The following is an 18,704-nucleotide window of genomic DNA, read 5'->3' as shown; positions in this document are numbered from 1 at the left end:
CATTGTTGTTTTAATGTGCATTTCTCTGAAGACATATGATGTGCAGCATTTTTTCATATACTTCTTTCTCATCTGTATATCTTCTTCAGTGAAGTGTCTGTTAAAGTCAGCTTTGGACCATATTTTAATTGGAGTTGTTTGTTTTCTTATTGGTAAGTTTGAGTTCTTTGCATATTTTGGATAAAAGTCATTTGTTCGATGTGTATTTTACAAATATTTTCTCCCATCCTATGGCTTGTGTTTTCATTCTCTTGACTGCCTTTTGCAGGGCAGACATTTTTAATTTTAATAAAGTCCATCTTATCAATTCTTTTCTTCATGGATCGTGGCTTTGTATCTACAAAGTCTTTGCAGAACACAAGTTCATCTAGATTTTCTCCTATGTTATCTTCAAGGAGTTTTATAGTTTTGTGCTTTACAGTTAGATCTGTGAACCATTTTGAATTAATTTTTGTGAAGGGTGAAAAGTCTGTGTCTAGATTCATGTTTTTGCTTATGGAAGTCCATTTGTTCCATTACCACTTATTGAAAAGACTATCTTTGCTCTATTGTATTGCCTTCACTACTTTGTCAAAGGTCAATTGATTATATTTGTGTAGGTCTACTTCAGGGCTCTCTGTTCTGTTTCACTGATCTATTTGTCAGTTCTTTTGCCAATACACTGTCTTAATTACTGTACCTTTATGGTAAGTCTTGAAATCAGGTAGTGTCATTCCTACCACTCTGTTCTTCTTCAATATTGTTTTGGTTATTCTGGGTCTTTTGCTTTACCACATAAACTTTAGAATCAGTTTGTTGATATCCACAAAATAACTTGCCTGAATTTTGATTGAGATTGCCTTGAATCTATAGATCAAATTGGGAAAAACTGAAATCTTGACAATATTGAGTATTGTCCATGAACACGGAGTATCTCTCCATTTATTTAGTTCTTCCTCGATTAATTCCTCAGAGTTTTGTAGTTTTCCTCATATGGATCTCATGCATATTTTGTTAGATTTATACCTAAGTATTTTATATTTTTTAGGTGCTAATGTAAATAGCATAGTGTTTCAGAGTCCTAATTCCACTTGATCATTGCTGGTATATAGAAAAACAATTGACTTTTGTATTTTAACCTTGTATCCTGTGACCTTGCTATAACCACTTATTAGTTCCAGGAGTTTTTGCATAGATGATCTTGTCATCCATAACAAAGACATTTCTTTCCTAATCTGTATCCCTTCTATTTCCTTTTCTTGTCTAATTGCATTAACTAAGACTTCTAGTAGGATGTGGAAAAGGAGTGGTGAGAGGGAAAATCTTTGCCTAGTCTTGACCTTAGGGGGGAAAGTTTCAAGTTTCTCATCATTAAGTGTGGTGTTAGCTGTAAGTTTTTGGTAGATATTCTTTATCAATTTGAGAAAGTTCAACTCTATTCCTAGTTTACCAAGAGTTTTTACCATGGATGGGTGTTGGATTTTGTCAGATGCTTTTCTTCATCTATTGATAGTACCATGTGATTTTTCTTTGTTAGCTTGTGTATGTGATGGATTACATAAACTGATTTTTGAATGTTGAACCAGCCCTGAATACCTGGAACAAATTCCACTTGTTTCAGTATGTAATTCTTCTATTTATTTTAAATCTATTTGTTAAAAATTTTATTTTATTTTACTTTATTTTTTTTTTGCCACACCGTGTGGCTTGTGGGATCCTAGTTCCCTCACCAGCGATTGAACCCGGGCCCCCTGCAGTGGAAGCATGGAGTCCTAACCACTGGACTGCCAGGGAATTCCCTGTAATTCTTATACATTGTTGGATTTGATTGCTAATATTTTGTTGAGCATTTTGCATCTGTGTTCATGAGAAATATTGGTCTGTAGGTTTCTTTTCTTGTAATATTTGTGATTGGTTTTGGTATTATGCTAATATTAGCCTCATAGAATAAGTTAAAAAGTAGTCCTCTGCTTCTATCTTCTAAAAGGGATTATGGAGACATGGCATGATTTCTTCCTTAAATATTTGGCAGAATTCACCAGGGAAGCCCTCTGGACTTTGTGCCTTCCGTTTTGGAAGGTTATTATTATATTATTAAAAGAATTATTTAAATTATTGTTTCAAAATTTTTAATAGATATTTGTCTTTCTCTGTCTGACTTATTTCACTTAGTATGATAATCTCCAGGTCCATCCATGTTGCTGCAAATGGCATTATTTCATTCTTTTTAATGGCTGAGTAATATCCCATTGTATATATATACCACATCTTCTTTATCCATTCATCTGTCCTCAACAAAATACTAGCAATCCAAATCCAACAATACATTAAAAGGATCATACATTATGATCAAGTGGGATTTATCCTAGGGATGCAAGGGTTTTTCAGTATCTGCAAATCAATGGCTGTGATTCACCACATCAACAAGTTAAAGAATAAAAACCATATGATCATCTTAATAGATGCAGAAAAAGCTTTTGACAAAATTCAACACCTATTTATGATTAAAGACTCTCCAGAAAGGGGCACAGAGGGAACATATTTCAAAATAATATAGGCCATATACAACTAACCTACAGCTAACATCATACTCAACAGTGAAAATCTAAAAGCATGTCCTCTAAGATCAGGAGCAAGACAAGGATGTCCACTCTCACCACTTTTATTCAACATAGTTTTGGAAGTCCTAGCTATGGCAAACAGAGAAGAAAAAGAAAAGGAATCTAAATTGGAAAAGAAAGAAGTAAAACTGTCACTGTTTGCAGATGATGTGATATTAGACATAGAAAATCCTAAAGATGCTACCAGAAAACTACTAGAGCTCATCAATGAATTCAGTAAAGTGGCATTTTCTTTGCTGAGGAATTTTTAGTCTAGTTTAGACCATAATGCATATTGGAAAGATGCCATTTATATACAGTTGTGTATAAACTGGATTTGAACGTTCTGAAGAAACTAAGAGCAGGCATCACCAATGAGCTGTAGTAATCCAAAGAGGTTTGTCTGGGACTGTTTTTTATTTATGGAGGGGGTAGATTTAAGCAGTTTTAGGAGGAAGTCAAGGGTTTGGAAAACACTCAGATAGTGTCACTTAGATTGAGAGGATTAAGGCAACTATGTTTTCCCCAGCTATGGGAAGTTCCAAATTTCTAAGATTTTACCTGGAGAAAAAAAATATATAATTTTTAAAAACAGAAGCTGAAATATTGTTTAATAATTTCAGTATAAAGCTGTTCTGTTGGCAGGACAAACAATAGGTTATTGATTAAAATGATGTTACAATAGGTACAACTGCTGAGACAATGTTTGATCATTTAATGCATAAGAATTTATTATAGAAGCATGCACACAAGGATGTTCTGAGCACTCTGATCTGAATCATACATAAATCATGAACCATTATGGTGTGTTTGTATTTTCTATAAGACACATTACAATGGATCATCAGTTTCCCTTTAGAGTTCCTAAGCTTTTCTGAGCTTCTGAGTACATTTGAGCTTCTGAGTACATTTGAACTTTTGAAGGAATGAGTGCATTTCAAAACTGAGATTATTTCATAGAATAATTTCTTATTAATGTGAGTGTTATTATGAAGAGAAATAAACTTGCTTTAGCCTATTTAACTGTAATATTATCTATTTTCATTTGTTAATTCTTATAAGGTTATTACTTGTACTCACCTCATTTTCCCCCTAAGTGGTAAATAGTTGTACTTTTCAGTTGTTTTGCCATCTCGTTTGTTAAAAACAATTATTTATGAATAATTGTTGTAACTTTGAAGCATTTCAGGATCCATCTTTCTTTTTTGGATAGAAATAGTATCTATCAGACTTTTGATAAGAATAATATTCAGTGGAAATCAAATATTTTTTAATGATTCCAGAAAAAGAAAATTAAATTGTCTTAACAATTTTGGCTCCAGAAATCGTAGTATAAAACATAGACATTTCAGATTGAGAACAACGGTTAAGGAGATTTTTAGGGGGCATCTGAGACTTCACCTTACTTGAATGTAATTTAGTTAAAAACACAGTGAATGTACAGAAAACACTGTCCAAACACAGAGCCGCTCTTTTCCAAGTACCTTATTGGACATGGTCACATTTTTTGATCACGTGCATTCTCAAATTTGACTGTGTGGAAGTGAGTTGGAACAACCAATTAGGGTTGTAAAGAAAATGATCACTTTTAAAATTGTTTCTCGGGCTTCCCTGGTGGCGCAGTGGTTGAGAGTCCACCTGCCGATGCAGGGGACCACGGGTTCGTGCCCCGGTACGGGACGATCCCACATGCTGCGGAGTGGCTGGTCCCGTGAGCCATGGCCGCTGAGCCTGCGCGTCCGGAGCCTGTGCTCCGCAACGGGAGAGGACACAACAGTGAGAGGCCCACGTACCGCAAAAAAAAAAAAAAAAAAATTGTTTCTCAAAGGCGAAGATGACTTCATAAGAGCAAGTACATCTTACTCTTTTTTTTTTTCAAGACTAAGATTCATATGCCTTCTTTTGAGGAAAGAATAAAATATGAGAATATGGCTTGGAACGTTGAATGCTGCCTTCTATATCTCTCTGTAGGGAAAACGTCCTTATAGAATATTTTGAAGAAGCTTATGTGATGACTTGTCTTACCATACTGAAAATAATAAAAGCAAACACTTTAAATTCTCATAGAAACCCTATGAGTTGTGTGATTCCCCTTTGTCCATTTGTGTGATTCAGTTGTGTGACATCCTCATTGTACAGATGAGGTAACTGAGGCTTAGGGAGGGCCAGTGACTTCCCAAGAGTAGGCAGCTTGGTAAATGCCATGCCCACACCCTGTCTGCCTCCAGGATCTACACTTGGTCCTCACTGTTTCCAACCCAGAAAGGAGAGACCCCAATATGGTGAGATGAGAAAGATGTGAGCAGAGGGGACTGAGTGGGGAGCGTCTGGGGAGACTCAGAAAGGAAGCCGTGCTGGGGGGGTGGGGGAGGCTGGGAAAGGAGCAGGCTTCCCAAGCTAAACAGTTGATGGAGATAATCTTCACTTACCCTCAACCAGCTCTGTGACTTTGAGCAGGTTAGTTAGATCCCTGGGACCCCTTTACCTAAAGGGGGAATGATGCAGGCCTGGTCTACTCAACAGGCTGTCACCCCTGAGAAATTGTCACGTTAACATTCGAGTTAGCACAGCTGACTGTGGATGATCCCAATCTTCTGGAATTTTCTGAATGGCTAATAATGCCCCAGTAATGTCTCAACAGCTTTGTACTTGCAGTGCACACACCATGGGTGCTTCTTTGCTCTTCCTCGTACCACGGACCCTTCGGGCACCTTGCTGAAGCCTGACCCCTTCTCACAGCAATGCTTGTAAATGCATAAAATGTATACATAGGGTTACAAAGTAGATAGTTATATTGAAATTCTGATATCAATGTACTAGAAATTGTAACATAATGTCTTCTTAGTTATTAGCACATTAAAAAACAAGATCTAGTGGTGACTTTAATAAATACTGTTATTTTGAAGTAAAGGGGACCATAAACAATATTTCTAGATATCTGTGACAACGATTGCTATTAAAATATCTGTAACTTATGTTGGTAACAAATGCATGGGCACTGGTGAATATAGTCTGGTTTGTCTACATTTTTGACTGAAGAATATGCTAAATTTTAGCTAGAGGTTAGTGAAAATAAAGATGTAATTTGTTCTATTCATCTCAACGGACCCCCTATATCATATTTGTACCACATGTTAAGAACTCCTGAGCTCTGTGGTTCACTGCTTCAAGTTCTGTGAAAAACCCTCCTGAGCTTTGATTGAACTTCTAATGAATCTTTAGATCAAGCTAGGGAAAACCAGTACCTTAAAAGTAGTCTTCTTATTTGCAATCATTGTAGTCTGAATTTATGTAGTTTTTCTTTAATGTCTTTCAATACAATTTTTATAATAATCTCCATAAATGTCCTGCAAATTCTGTAAGATTCATTCTTAGATACTTCATATGTTTTGTTAGCATTTGCTATTCTATTTAATTTAATTTCTAACTATGGATAAGTTTAGAAATACTATCAGTTTTTGTATAATGAATTATTAAGCTAGCCAGTGACTTTCAGAATTTCTACCTCCATAAACATATCATCTGGAAATGATAACAGTTGCTTTTTCCCCCCCAATTTTGTGCTTTTAATTTTTAAATTTTCTCTTACGTACTGATAGGACTTTCAGTGCAATGTTCAATAGAAACAGTGGTGCCTGTGAAAGTGTTCTTTCTGATTTTCAGGGAAATACTTTTAATATTTTCCCATTTAGGAGTGATGTGCTGGAACCAATTTTTAGCAGCTAGCAAGAGCCAATCATTAACTTCTCATGAATTTTGCATGAAAATACAATCATTATTAAAAATTAAATTATATAAATGTAATTAATTAAATCATATTAAAAGAAAAGTAATACATTCTGAAAACTCACCACTTCCTACTTTATTTTATGTCATCTTGCTGTTATCAGTGCTCTTGAGGTTATTTACATACCTTGTGTCTGCGTGGTGAAAATACTATATAATGATGTGATGTGTGCATTCTTTTTCCGACTTCATGGTCAGTGACATCACGTTGGTAGCTTTGAATTGGCCATGCTACGAGTATTTACACCATAGAAAGTGGCAAATGCTACCAATCAGGGTTTTTAATTTTCCTTAAGAGCCTGTTGTTAAACATTTACTAACACACCTCTGATCAAGACTGATGTTTGCCACAGGCTCTAGCATTTTCCTAGCCTGTTAACTAAAAAGAAAGGAAATTAAGGAAGAAAAGAAGGGAGGGTGGCAGGGAAATAGGAAGGAAAGGAAAGTAAAAGGGAAGGAAGAAGAGAGGAAGAGAAGACAGGAAAGCTTTAATCAGTGTATTAACCCAAACGTGGTGTTTCCCCCCAGATAGCTGTGATGCTCCTCTGGCGTCTGCCTTGCCCCGGGCTTCCTTCAGCAGCTCCTCAGAGCTGTCCAGCAGCCACGGCCCTGGCTTTGCAAGTCTTAATCGCAGAGACGGTGAGTCTGCAACTGTCTTCATGTCAATCTACCCTGATTCTTTCACAGACAGAATTATTTTCATTTTTAGTTCATATTCCTTCTTATAGCTCAAAAATTAATTATACTGAGTTTAATGAAATTGAAGAAAGCAGCAGGTTCGTCATATCAGCTAGTATTCATCTGCTACCTTTCTTCTTGCTTATCATCCATTTTTTGGTTTGTTTTGATATCTTCCTTCCCTATTGATTGCCAGCAAATGGTCATCAAAAGATTTATGAGAAGGGAATTATCGGAGTCTAGATTATTTCCAGGGTTGTCCTCCAAGGAAATCCACTGGAGCAGGCTTTTCTCCGACACAAAATGATGCCATACTCTGCTGGGGATGAATGCCTACCCCCCAAAAAAATGCACCTTTGTCAGTAGCATTTATATTTTGTGATGCTTAGACCTCATCCTTTTTGCATTCTCATTTTACTACTCTATGTTGTATAGCAGCTCGTCTGTACATATCTCTTTTTATCCAAGGCTTTCACAGTGTGCTTACAAATTGTAATGAATTCAGCTACATAACATCCCTAAAGAAAATGTAAGTTTTACGATCAATGGACTTTTTTTCCAAAGGCTTCTGGCTAAGTGAGCAGTCAAGTATGGATAGATAATTTAGTACTCATGGTTTTATTTGAGCATCTCACCCTTGCATTTCCTGACATGATCCTACACTGAATTTAATTAAAAAGAGAAAGGAGCCATTGCTTTAAGAAGAGTAATGGTGTGTCCCTGGGAAGCGGTGGGGGCTTTGGAGCAGAGTACCTGGCCTCCTGCCCTTCTGGGCATCCTGGATTCCTCACTGTTCTCTACATGTCAGAGGGAGATGCAGCTATTCTGAGTGACCTCAAGGATGATCTGGAACCATATCTGTTCTGAATAACTCAGGGGGCCTCTGAAAGATGCACAATGATGCTTTTATAGAATTAGACAAGATCTCAGAGCTGCATCTCTCATAAACATGAAGATTTCACGGGAGATGCACAAATAAACTTGGTCATACATTTTATTCAGTCATGAATGAGGTATTTAGTACATGTCTGGATGATTTATAGGCTTGCTGGGCAATTCTTATTTTATTTCTAAGGTGAGAAATTAGCAAAATCATCTTATAGTCTTGTCAATACAGAACTTCAAACAAATAAGAACTGCAAAGCCTGAGATCAACTCAGATCCGAATGCCTCTCTACTGTGTGTTTCTTTAAAACTTGGTCAGGAGTGTCTATGAGAGAAGCAAAACAAAACACACAGTAGCAATGGATTTTTGTTTATTTTATGCAGAAGGAGCTGCAGCCATGAATGTTAAATGCCAAGGGCATTGAAAGTGGTCGCTGGGGACACTGCACATAGAACTTAAGGGAGTCACATATGAACAGTCACACTGTGTTTTTTTCCTTTAATATTACTGGCATTTAATTTGAATCACAAATTAACAAGTATACACTTATTTTTTATTTAATTTTTAATTGTCTGTTTACAAAACCATTATAGGGTATGTCTGCATTTAGTACAGGAGTCTGTTTTACAATTAGGCAGCTGTGTGTGATTTTTTTCATTATGGATGCAGTTTTTGGAAAACTACCTGTTCTCTCCTGCTCAGACTTCTAGCAGACTGCATAGCAGAAAGGGAATCAGAGGTTACCTAGACAAGTCCAGAGGGAGGATTTCTGCATTTTTTACATCCTGATAGCCAGAAATGGTATATGTAGATAGTTGGAATTGCTCCTTAAGAAATCAGAGCTGGAGCAAATGCTTAAATTTCCCTCAGCAATGTAGGCAGGGTTGTGACAAAAACATCAATATATACATCCCAGAGATCTCTGAGTGGGATGGTTAAGGAGCATCCCCAGGCCCTGCCGCCCTATGGCCCCTTTTTCCTGGGAACATCTGTCACTCCTGCTTATCTCACCCTCTCCCCACTCACCTAGCCCTGCCTGGAATCTGGAATGAGTTTTCTGTGAATTAAGATGCATTTAAGTGAAGAAAGAAATACACAGAGCTTGATGAGCTCCCATTTGAGACAATGTAATGAAGATCTTGGAGGGAAACTTCCCTCGGTTACCATTTCAATTTAGCCATTTACTTGTTTGACATTTAGATGCCCTGGAGATAGGTGAATCTGTTCACTTCAAATTATCCCACTTGACTTTGCTCCCTTAGGTATCTTTCTGCCCTGGACCTTGTTCCAACTTGAAGAAGGCATGAGCTATTCTCCTTTTCACCTCTGGGTAATTTCCCCCTCTGCACAAAGCTGATACTCATTATGACAGTGCATGCCCCGTGGCCACCAGGAGTAGGGGTCATTTTCATCTTGATCAGTGACCAGAATAATCAGGGCCCTAGCTGAGAGTTTCCTGTTCAGCCTTTCCTCTCCCCAGAGACACAAGTCACTGCGTGTGTCTGAGCCAACCAAAGGTGGGGGAAACAATCACACAGGGATAACTAGAGACAGAAACCTTCCAAGATATCTGCCAGTATATCAATATAAAAGACAGTCTGGCTATTGATAAGCAAACAATACTGAATAACTGACAAATCACAGGGATATGTTCTTAGAAGGGGTAGAGAATGAGAAGGGAGCTAAGCTTTAATAAAATACCCTCACCCTCACCTAAAATGATTGTTTTTTGCTTGTCTGCAAAGCAGAGATTGTAACACCTGTCCCACTTGCCCGGTGCATGGAGGAGTTGTGAAGTAGCACTTAGAGCATCTGAGAGGGTCCTGAACACATCACATGCCTATGACAAGTTTTGGCTTTCCTCATTTTCTCTCCTTTATCTAGTATAAAGTGGCAGGTAACGGGCCATTCAGTAATGAAAAGACTGCAATGCCCCACACTCTGGATGTCACCCCTCTTTCACCATGACTGTCTCCCGTCTTGTGATCGTGTAATGGGAGAGAAAGTATTGTGCTAGATGCTCTAACACAGCTTCTTGAATTCTCGTTGCAGCCCTAAAGCATACCTATCACACTTTGCTGGGAGGGATGTTTTGTGTTCAGTGTCCCAAGCTGTGGAACCTTGTTCTGTGCAAGTCAGACCCTCTGGACATGTTCTCCTTTGTATAAATTGTGACACTTTATTCAACTAAGGGGCTGAGGCAGGAGACAGGAGGGTGACAATGGAAAAAGACAGTCTGTGATGTGGTCAGGGGAAGAGCTGGGTGGGAGGGTAAGTGCTTTTCTTGTGGGTTCAGCACTGGTGACTCCAAAACAGTAATTGCAAATTCCTGGGCTCTGTTTCAGGGGGTATTGGTTCCCAGGGGGAATTTACTGATTACCCTCCTTGGGTACCCTCCTTGCTGCCTTTTTAGAACTCTCCCTCCCTACACAGAAAGCACTTTCACCTCCACCCCTCCCATATTACATTTCAAATCGTTCTGTGAAATGTCTGCTTCTCCTATGATTCTGTAAGCACCTTGAGTGTAGGGCTAAGCCGTAGCCATCTTTGTTATCCCAATATTCAACATTGTACCTCCTCATGCTGGGAATCCAGAATTAAGGTATTCTAGCTTTATTTTCCTTTATGTCCAACAAAGGGCAAGTCATGCATTGAAGCCAATAAAGACACTAGTTCCAAGCACTGATGTAATGGCATGGTGTTTAGTTGTCCACCTATTCCATTAAGCAATTTCACTTAGTGGGACACCCCAATACCAGAGAGTCAGGGGTTATGAACTAAGAAACAAAACAATTAATATAAGCTTCATCCATTTACATTTAACCTGTGTTTTTATTTTGTGTTTGTGTATATGTGTGTTTGTATAATTATGTGTGTATATTTATGTGTGTATAATTATGTTTGTATGTGTAATGTGTATAATTATGTGTGTATAATTATGTGTATGTGTGTATAATTATGTTTGTATAATGTGTGTTTGTATAATTATGAAGCATTATATAATGCAGAATTTGAAACTATGATTTTCATAAATCTTATTTATGATCCCATTCGTACAGGTTAATATAGATTTCAAAGATTTCTCTGTCCTTACCGGTTTTCTTATTTTTATTCCCACGAAAAGGGGCTGGTGGCTGGTCTCCCCTTGTGTCAAATAAATACCAGTGGCTGCAGATTGACCTTGGAGAAAGAATGGAGGTCACAGCTGTGGCCACCCAGGGAGGATACGGGAGCTCCAACTGGGTGACCAGCTACCTCCTGATGTTCAGCGATGGCGGGAGGAACTGGAAGCAATATCGACGAGAGGAGAGCATCTGGGTATGTGCTTTATTGAAAAGCAGTCTGTCGGAGTATGAATTATTCCAGTTACTGCATGTTGCTGCCCATCTGTCAGATCAAGTATAGAAACAGAGCCTCCTAAGTTACCTGAAAATGTTTCCACTGAATGTAAGCCACATGTGACATTCCAGAATACACCGTCCATGGCTAATTTATGAAATAAGTAAAAAACAATTTTATAATGTAGCGAAATATTGAAAATGTCTTCCCATCATTCCTTTAAATAGTGTGAAGTCTAAGGAATAAATAAGTCACATATGACTGATTTTATTTTTGTTTTATAACAAACACAATAGTTTATATTGCCTCAGCATTTTTAAATAAAGGAAATTCATTTTCTCTATGCCCTCTGATAAAGTGAAATTTCTGAAAGACCCTGAACATGTAAAAAAAAATGTCATGGAGAGTCTCTCTGTGGAGGACTTGTTGAGGGATGTGTTGAGTTCCTCCTCCAACCGGAACTTGGGCACCATGTGGCCCCTTTGTAATTTATGGACAATAGATCCCTAGAATTCTTTGGAATCATAACTATTTTACATCAGGGACATCGTTTCTACTTCTGATTACATATCCATGCTCCTTTTAGAAGAATTAAATTTTGTTTGCTTAACTTTTTGAATATTAAAATATATGTAATTTATTATATATATTTAGCATTTCATACCTTTAAATCACAGTCTGCTCTGAATGAGAAGCTCTAAAAGTGGAGTGTTGTAAAGGTCTGCAGCAGGTTTGCAATTGGCTGTTGGGGTGTGGCCTGAAGAAGATTCATCAGGTGGAGGAGAAATTACTTTTTTCTTCTTATTAAAAATATAATTTAGATGGTCGCCAAGAGCCGGGGGAAGGGAGGAATGGCCTGTAAGTGCTTTAATGGAGACAAAGTTTCAGTTTGAGAAGATGAAAAAGTTCTTGAGATGGAGCGTGGTGATGTTTGCACAACAATGTGAATGTTAATGTCCGGAACTGTACACTTTAAAGTGGCTAAAATGCTAAACTTTTTGTTATGTATATCTTATTACCACAATAAAAAATACACAGTGTATCTTCCATTTAATTTAGGCTAAGAATGTTATATAACTGAAAAAAATTTTTTTTCTTAATTCAGGGTAAGAAGAAAATTGTCAGCTAAAAATCCGTTATGTCTTAGCACATAGATTATCTATAAAACTAATAGTCAACAAAATGATAATATTCGTTGGGTAACAAACTGCCCTCATTTGAATTTCCTTAGAACTCTGTAACTTATTATAACTTAATAGATTGTGTTCTACTTAATTTCTTTATCCCTGGTGCTTTTATTAGTTAGTCAATAAATGTTGATGCAAATTGAATCAAGAAAAACTAGTTAGCTGTCTAATACTAGATAAAAGAACAAAGTGGGAGGGGATATGTGAGTGTTTTTAGGGCTGGCTGACCTAGGGTTTCCAAACAAGTAGTTGCCATGTGTATGATCAGAAGCAGATATTAATGCTGTGCTCATTCTAAGAACACCAAGTCCAAAGCAGGGTTAAGGTCAATATTGCTTAAGTAAGTAAAAGCTTAATGAAACATCTACTTATATAGAGAAATTTTGTTCAAAATGAAATATTATTTTTCAAAATTAGTTAACTAATAGTTAATGCCTACTTATTCTTCATTGTATTAATTAAGGTTCATATTTTTGCCCTGCTCCAATCCCATCTGATTGAGCAACTCTAAAAATTCTTGTTTTTAGTTAAGCAGGTTGGAGAGGAATCATATGTAAGCATCACCACCTGCTGATTTCTTTAAAGGTCAGGCACCCTTGGGGAAATAGGGTCAAGAATATAGTGGCGGGGCTTCCCTGGTGGCGCAGTGGTTGAGAGTCCGCCTGCCGATGCAGGGGACACGGGTTCGCGCCCCGGTCCGGGAAGATCCCACATGCCACGGAGCAGCTAGGCCCGTGAGCCATGGCTGCTGAGCCTGCGCGTCCGGAGCCTGTGCTCTGCAACCGGAGAAGCCACAACAGTGAGAGGCCCGCGTACCGCAAAAAAAAAAGAAAGTCCAAATCAAGCACTCCTTCTCTGGCCTTAAAAGTTTTGTGGATATTCTCCCTGTCGTAATTTTTTTAAATGACTTTTCTTGTTCTTCTGGGTCTATCTGCTGTCTGTGCTAACTTTGTCCACTAATATATGTTAACTCTTTCCAAATTCCGAAAACTCTGAGAAAAAGGTCTATCCTAACTCCTTACTGAAAATGGACATGAGATGATAATAAGACAAAAGGTCTTTACTTATGTTACTTTGGGCAAGTTGTCCATATGCTTTGCCACATGTTTGCCATGGAATCTTAATTAATATGTGAAATGCAATGTATACCCCTCTAAATTCTCAAAATTATAAAATTGAGACATGGCTAGCCACAAAGTCTTTGACTAAAGGATTTGAGGACTGCAGGTCCAGTTACTGAAGGTTAGTTATCCAAATTAATTTTCTTTAAAAAAAGAAATTATGTTCTTCACTGATGATATGTTCCACTTTAATATTTTTTCTTAATGAGTGACTGCTTCCATGGCTGAACTGGATTTCTTTGTGAAAATAACCAAATAAATTAAATACTCAGATCTGTGAAATACATTCCAAAAGGGTTTTATTTAAATAGAAATATGGGAATGTGTCTTACATGACAGAAAAGGCATCACCATCTCTCACCAAGGGATGCACTACATCTCAGGACATACAAACTCTTTTGATGTGCAGAGTAAATGTCCTCACTTGAAATGTAGTGGAAGAAGTATCACTGTTCGAACAAGTTTAGAAGGGGTGCGTTTCCTATACGATGTGAACAATCATGGTTTATATCGGTCATTTAGTAAACCAGGTGGCTTGACCAAGCTTGATGCTAAACATCCATAGGACTTAGAAGATGAGTTTGCAACTTCAGCCCGACTAAATCAGAAAATAGCCAGAGTCTTAGGACACTGAGGATCATAGAACAGCATTGAAGTGAGCAATGCAACAGATCAGTGATCACTGACAAAGTTCACTAATGTTTATTTTCTACTGTTTCCCTGAGAGTATGTCAGCAAACACTTACATCAATCTACTTTGACTCTTAGATTCATTACAAGAATTTTGTGGGGCAGTGCTTGCAAACCAGGATTCTTACCTGCAAGCTAATGTGAGCTCTGAGCTCCCTGGGGGCCTCTGAACCGGGCTGGGGAGAGGTGTGGGCTCCAACCACTGTCCTGCTCTGAGTCTGGCTCTGTGAGCCTCCCTGGTGGGCAGGAGAGGTCCGTGAGTGGGAAGTCTAGAGCGCTGGCCGTATTCTAGAGGGGTGTTGGGGCAGCTCCATCACTACCCTCCTGGACACCTATTTGGTCTTCTTCGGACCCTATAGCAAGCCTTGTCCTTCCCAGGCCACCTGCCTGCCCTGACTCTGTCTCTTCTCCCTCCCCATTCCAGTTGTTTGGGAACAATGGGCTGATGCTATGAGAGCCCTCTCCTCCCGGGAGACCGTGGCTAATGGTGTCCACTGCAATGGTGTCCTCTGTTGAGGCTCCTCTGGCCCAGGGACCACTGGGTCCCTGTTGGCCATGGGGACCTTTCCTCCTGCAATTCCTGGGTGTTTTTTCTTCTATTTTATCAATACCTTGTCTTCATTCTCATCTTACTATTTCTCCCTCTTCTCCTCTACCCTTCTATTCTTTCCTTATCTGTTTTTTTCACCTATCATTAAATATTTTCCTCCTTATTTCTCTCTCCTCTCTCCATTTTTCCCTATATCCCTCTTCTATCTGTATTGTTACAAATTCTAGAAAATCAACTTGAATCAGTCTAGGTAATTTGGGAATCTGACCACACGGAGAAGGGAGGATTTAGCTGGGTCTCTGGCATGTGTGTAACTAAGAGGCAGCCCTGCCCTGTGCCTTCTGTGGATTAGCTTCTGGCATTCATTTTCCTATATTGGTTCAAAAATCTGAGGAAAGGCTCAGACTTACTTGGCTCTGGCTCAGGGGAGTCTCAGATCTCACCACCTGTGAAGAGCTGATCTGATCAGGACGGCTCCCAGCCCACCCTACACTTAGCACCGAAACCCCTGGATTGGTGGGTGGGGCCATGTAAAGACTTTATGTCCACCCTAATGGGGGGCACTTAGAAGGGAGGGATGCTGGGAGGGCCATATTATCAAATTTCCTTTTCCTTCTCTCTCTCTCTCTCTCTCTCTCTCTTTCACTCTCTCTCCATGACCTGTTGCTTTCTTTTCTATTTCTCTGCTTTCCTCTTCTTATACATCTTACCTTTCTACTCCTCGCCTTCCCTTTTTCTCTATGAATTAAAGGACCTACATTGCCATGAGTCCTGCTACTCAACATGTAACCTATGGACCAGCAGCGTCACCTGGGATCTTGATACAAATATGGAATCTCAGCCCCCACCCCAACCTATTGAATAGAATCTGCATTTTAACAAGATGAGCAGGTGATTCCAGTACAAGCTAGATTGTGAGAAGCACTGACTGGGATGAACCAAGTCCCATCTTTGGGGGAAATTGTTTTGCCCCTTAACTCTCCTCCAGCTGCCTGGATCAGAGGGGACTGTGCCCCCTGCTCCAGGATGCAGCTTATCCCATGCACGTGTTAGCCTGAACAGGTGATGCTTTCTGTTAACAGGACCTCAGGAACCTTGCTCCAGTGCCCTTTGACTGCAAGACACCCTCTTTCTACCTGATAGTCACCAACCTAGGGGGGTGGAGCCCAGGTATTTTCTCATTGTTATCAGTGAGTAACAATCAAGTGGTTAAAGTTAGTCCTATCTTTGAGAACTATAATATTTCCTGAATCTCTCTACTCTGCATTCATTAGGAGTTTATTCTTCATATTAAAAACTCATCAGAACTCCTCTAATTCATTACATCCTTTGTGAATTTAAGATGGAAATTGTTACTCAAAATGCATTTTAAATTTAAGTGGATTTTTCTTCCTATGCAGGCCCTTTGTGTGAAAAAGGCATTCTTCTAAGAAAGGACTGGCAAAATATATTTGAGAAAAATAAGAAAAGAAATTACTTGAAATAAACATAAGTTCTAGTATAAATAATTCTATTTGATAGATTTCTTTCACCTTGAAAACATAGGTAGCAGTATATCCTTAAATGAATATAAGGTAGACATAGCAAATCGTTTGAAACTTTGCTCTTCTTTAGATCATTTCCAACCTAGAACACCAAGTAGACTAATTAATGAGGCTAATTAATATTGTATTGAAAGATGCACAACAGTCTCACAGTGCTCTAAGAGAGCAACAAAGGTGACCCCAAATTTGCAGGGCAGAAAAAAGACAGGGAAATACTGGAAGCGTGGCCGTTGGGATGGGGACCGTTTGTTACACCTGCACCACTTCATTTATTTAAGAGAAAGAGCTGATGCACATATGGCAAACTATTTGCCTTGTTAAAATAAATCTAGATTATCATTACATGTATATCTGTTTTGGGGGGATGTTTGAAATATTGCATAATCAAATTAATAAAGAATATTGGATTCAGGTTTAAAAGAATTATGTTTACTTGGTATAAATAGAAAGATCATATGACTGTGTAGTTTCAAGATAAAGAGGGATGAGAACAGTGTCAAATCATAATAAGAAAAACTGGACTCAGAGATAAGGAGGGTTTGTATGTAAGGAAGCAGACACTCTGCTAAGTGTGAAGCTCTATCGGTAGAAGGATCGGAAATTCTCTTGACAGAGATTCCTGCTAATTCAGTCATTTAAACATATGTTGGTTTATTTCAGGTCTAGGTTAATACATTTATTGCTAATGAGTGGATGACTCAACAGAGCCAAGCCCCACGCCAGGTAGGAGGTTGCAAAGAAGAGTCTGCAGAGTGTGCCTTGGCTGTCTGGGGCTTGTGCCAGCTCCAGGCTTGCTGATTTCAAGTTTGGCTCTGAGACTGGGTGGTTTTGGTCAGAATAGGAGCAGCATTTCAATGATTCTGTATCGATCTCTTGCATGTACTTGGCCTTGTCAGGAACACGGCCCTCTCCTTCCTAACCATTCACCTCATTACGTCAAGCGCATTGTTCCCCGAGGCAGTGACTTTGTACCATGGACAGTCTTGTTGATTGCACTTACCGCTGTGGACCACAGTTGAATTTTCTGTACATGTCTCCCCCTCCTGGGCTCTGAGAGCCATTAGGTTAGGGATTAATCTCCTCAGAGGGCCAGGCCTATTACAGATTCTCAATAAGGAGTTGTTAGACTGAGTTATGGAAAAGTTGCTGCTCTCAAACAGACCTCAACCCAGATGGTTAGTTAAGTTAAAACTTAGCCCACTGTGTGACGCTGCTTGTGTGATGGGAGGCTTTCGGTGCCAAACCTAAGTGTAACAAGAGGCTTAACACTTTTTCCCCACAAAGTTGTACAAAAATGTTGCCCTACTGAACCAGAGAGAGGGGTGGTTCCATTTGCCCTTCATTGCAGGTCTCAGTGACAATAGAGATAAAAGCTGGATTTGGTCTGTCAAAAACTCTCAGAGCAGCTGAAAAGGTTGAGGCAGAGAAGTGAATGAGACATCTGAGCTGCTACCACAAAGTAACCGATGGGTCCCTGGAAATCCAGGATCCATTAACAACTGCCTCTTGCCAGGGCCAGCTGCATTCGGTGGGTGTGGAGCATCCTTCCTTCCATTTGTCGATTACAATCCTTCCCAACCTGAAAACCTTCACTCAAATCCCCTTTACTCTGTACTAAAATTGTGTAGACACTCCCCTCTTTTTCTACTCCTAGGATTTTTCATTTTTATTTCTCAAGTGTTACTTTTCTCTTGCCATATTTATTCACCTCGTGCTTATTTCACATCAGTTCTGGCATCAGGGACTACAGCTTGTTTATCCCAGTATCCTTTGTACCTACTTTATTGCTTTGCAAAAGTAACGATTTTGCTCATTTGAATTGCCACGTGTTATCGGGTTGGGAGGGAGGGATGTGGTGGTGAGTAGAATTTTAAATATGTAGCAGAATAAATAGCAACTCTTGAGACATCTTACAAATTACAGTTTTACTTTTCATAGAATGAAGTAGTTGCAGAAGTGGTGTTATTAGAGATATATGGAAATTAGGATATATTTTATGAAAAAGGTAAATCTTAAACAGTAATATGAACAGAGTATGGCAGAGTTGTGGGGGAAATAGCTTTATAAGTAGAATTTTTTATTCATTTGGGAGATGGCAAAAATATTGTTTTTAATCAAGAAATGTAAATGATGGAAAAAGTGAATTTTTACCAAAAAAGGTGCTCCGGCAGCAGACTCATTGAAAGGAAGTGTTGCTGAGCCAAGTTTTAGGAAGGTGGAAGGCAGGACAGCTCAGGGAGCATCTCACCAGGATTTCATGGAAATTCTTCCTCGTGACTGCAGTTCTGGCAGCTTAGCTTCATAGGATGTTGTACTAATAGTGGGTCTCATAGGGAACAACAGT

General features: G+C 38.9%; 1 protein-coding gene across 4 annotated transcripts in view; it reads left to right on the top strand.

Moving 5' to 3' along the window:
* The first annotated feature begins 6,892 nt into the window (after positions 1 to 6,892).
* LOC136124350 (contactin-associated protein-like 3) overlaps positions 6,893 to 18,704 on the top strand; it is a 146,622-nt gene continuing 134,810 nt past the window's right edge. For 3 of the 4 annotated variants that reach the window (XM_065879004.1, XM_065879001.1, XM_065879000.1), the window contains exons 1-2: positions 6,893 to 7,004; positions 11,054 to 11,247. In XM_065879004.1, the coding sequence (XP_065735076.1) occupies positions 11,122 to 11,247 (126 nt within the window). In that variant the 5' untranslated portion in view covers positions 6,893 to 7,004; positions 11,054 to 11,121. The remainder of the gene's footprint in view (positions 7,005 to 11,053; positions 11,248 to 18,704) is intronic. The other variant, XM_065879002.1, reaches the window with a different exon arrangement.

The sequence above is a fragment of the Phocoena phocoena genome, chromosome 6, assembly GCF_963924675.1.
Source record: "Phocoena phocoena chromosome 6, mPhoPho1.1, whole genome shotgun sequence".
Taxonomy (NCBI): Eukaryota; Metazoa; Chordata; class Mammalia; order Artiodactyla; family Phocoenidae; genus Phocoena; species Phocoena phocoena.
The sequence above is the reverse complement of the archived record's forward strand: the minus strand, read 5'-3'. Positions and strand labels throughout refer to the sequence as shown.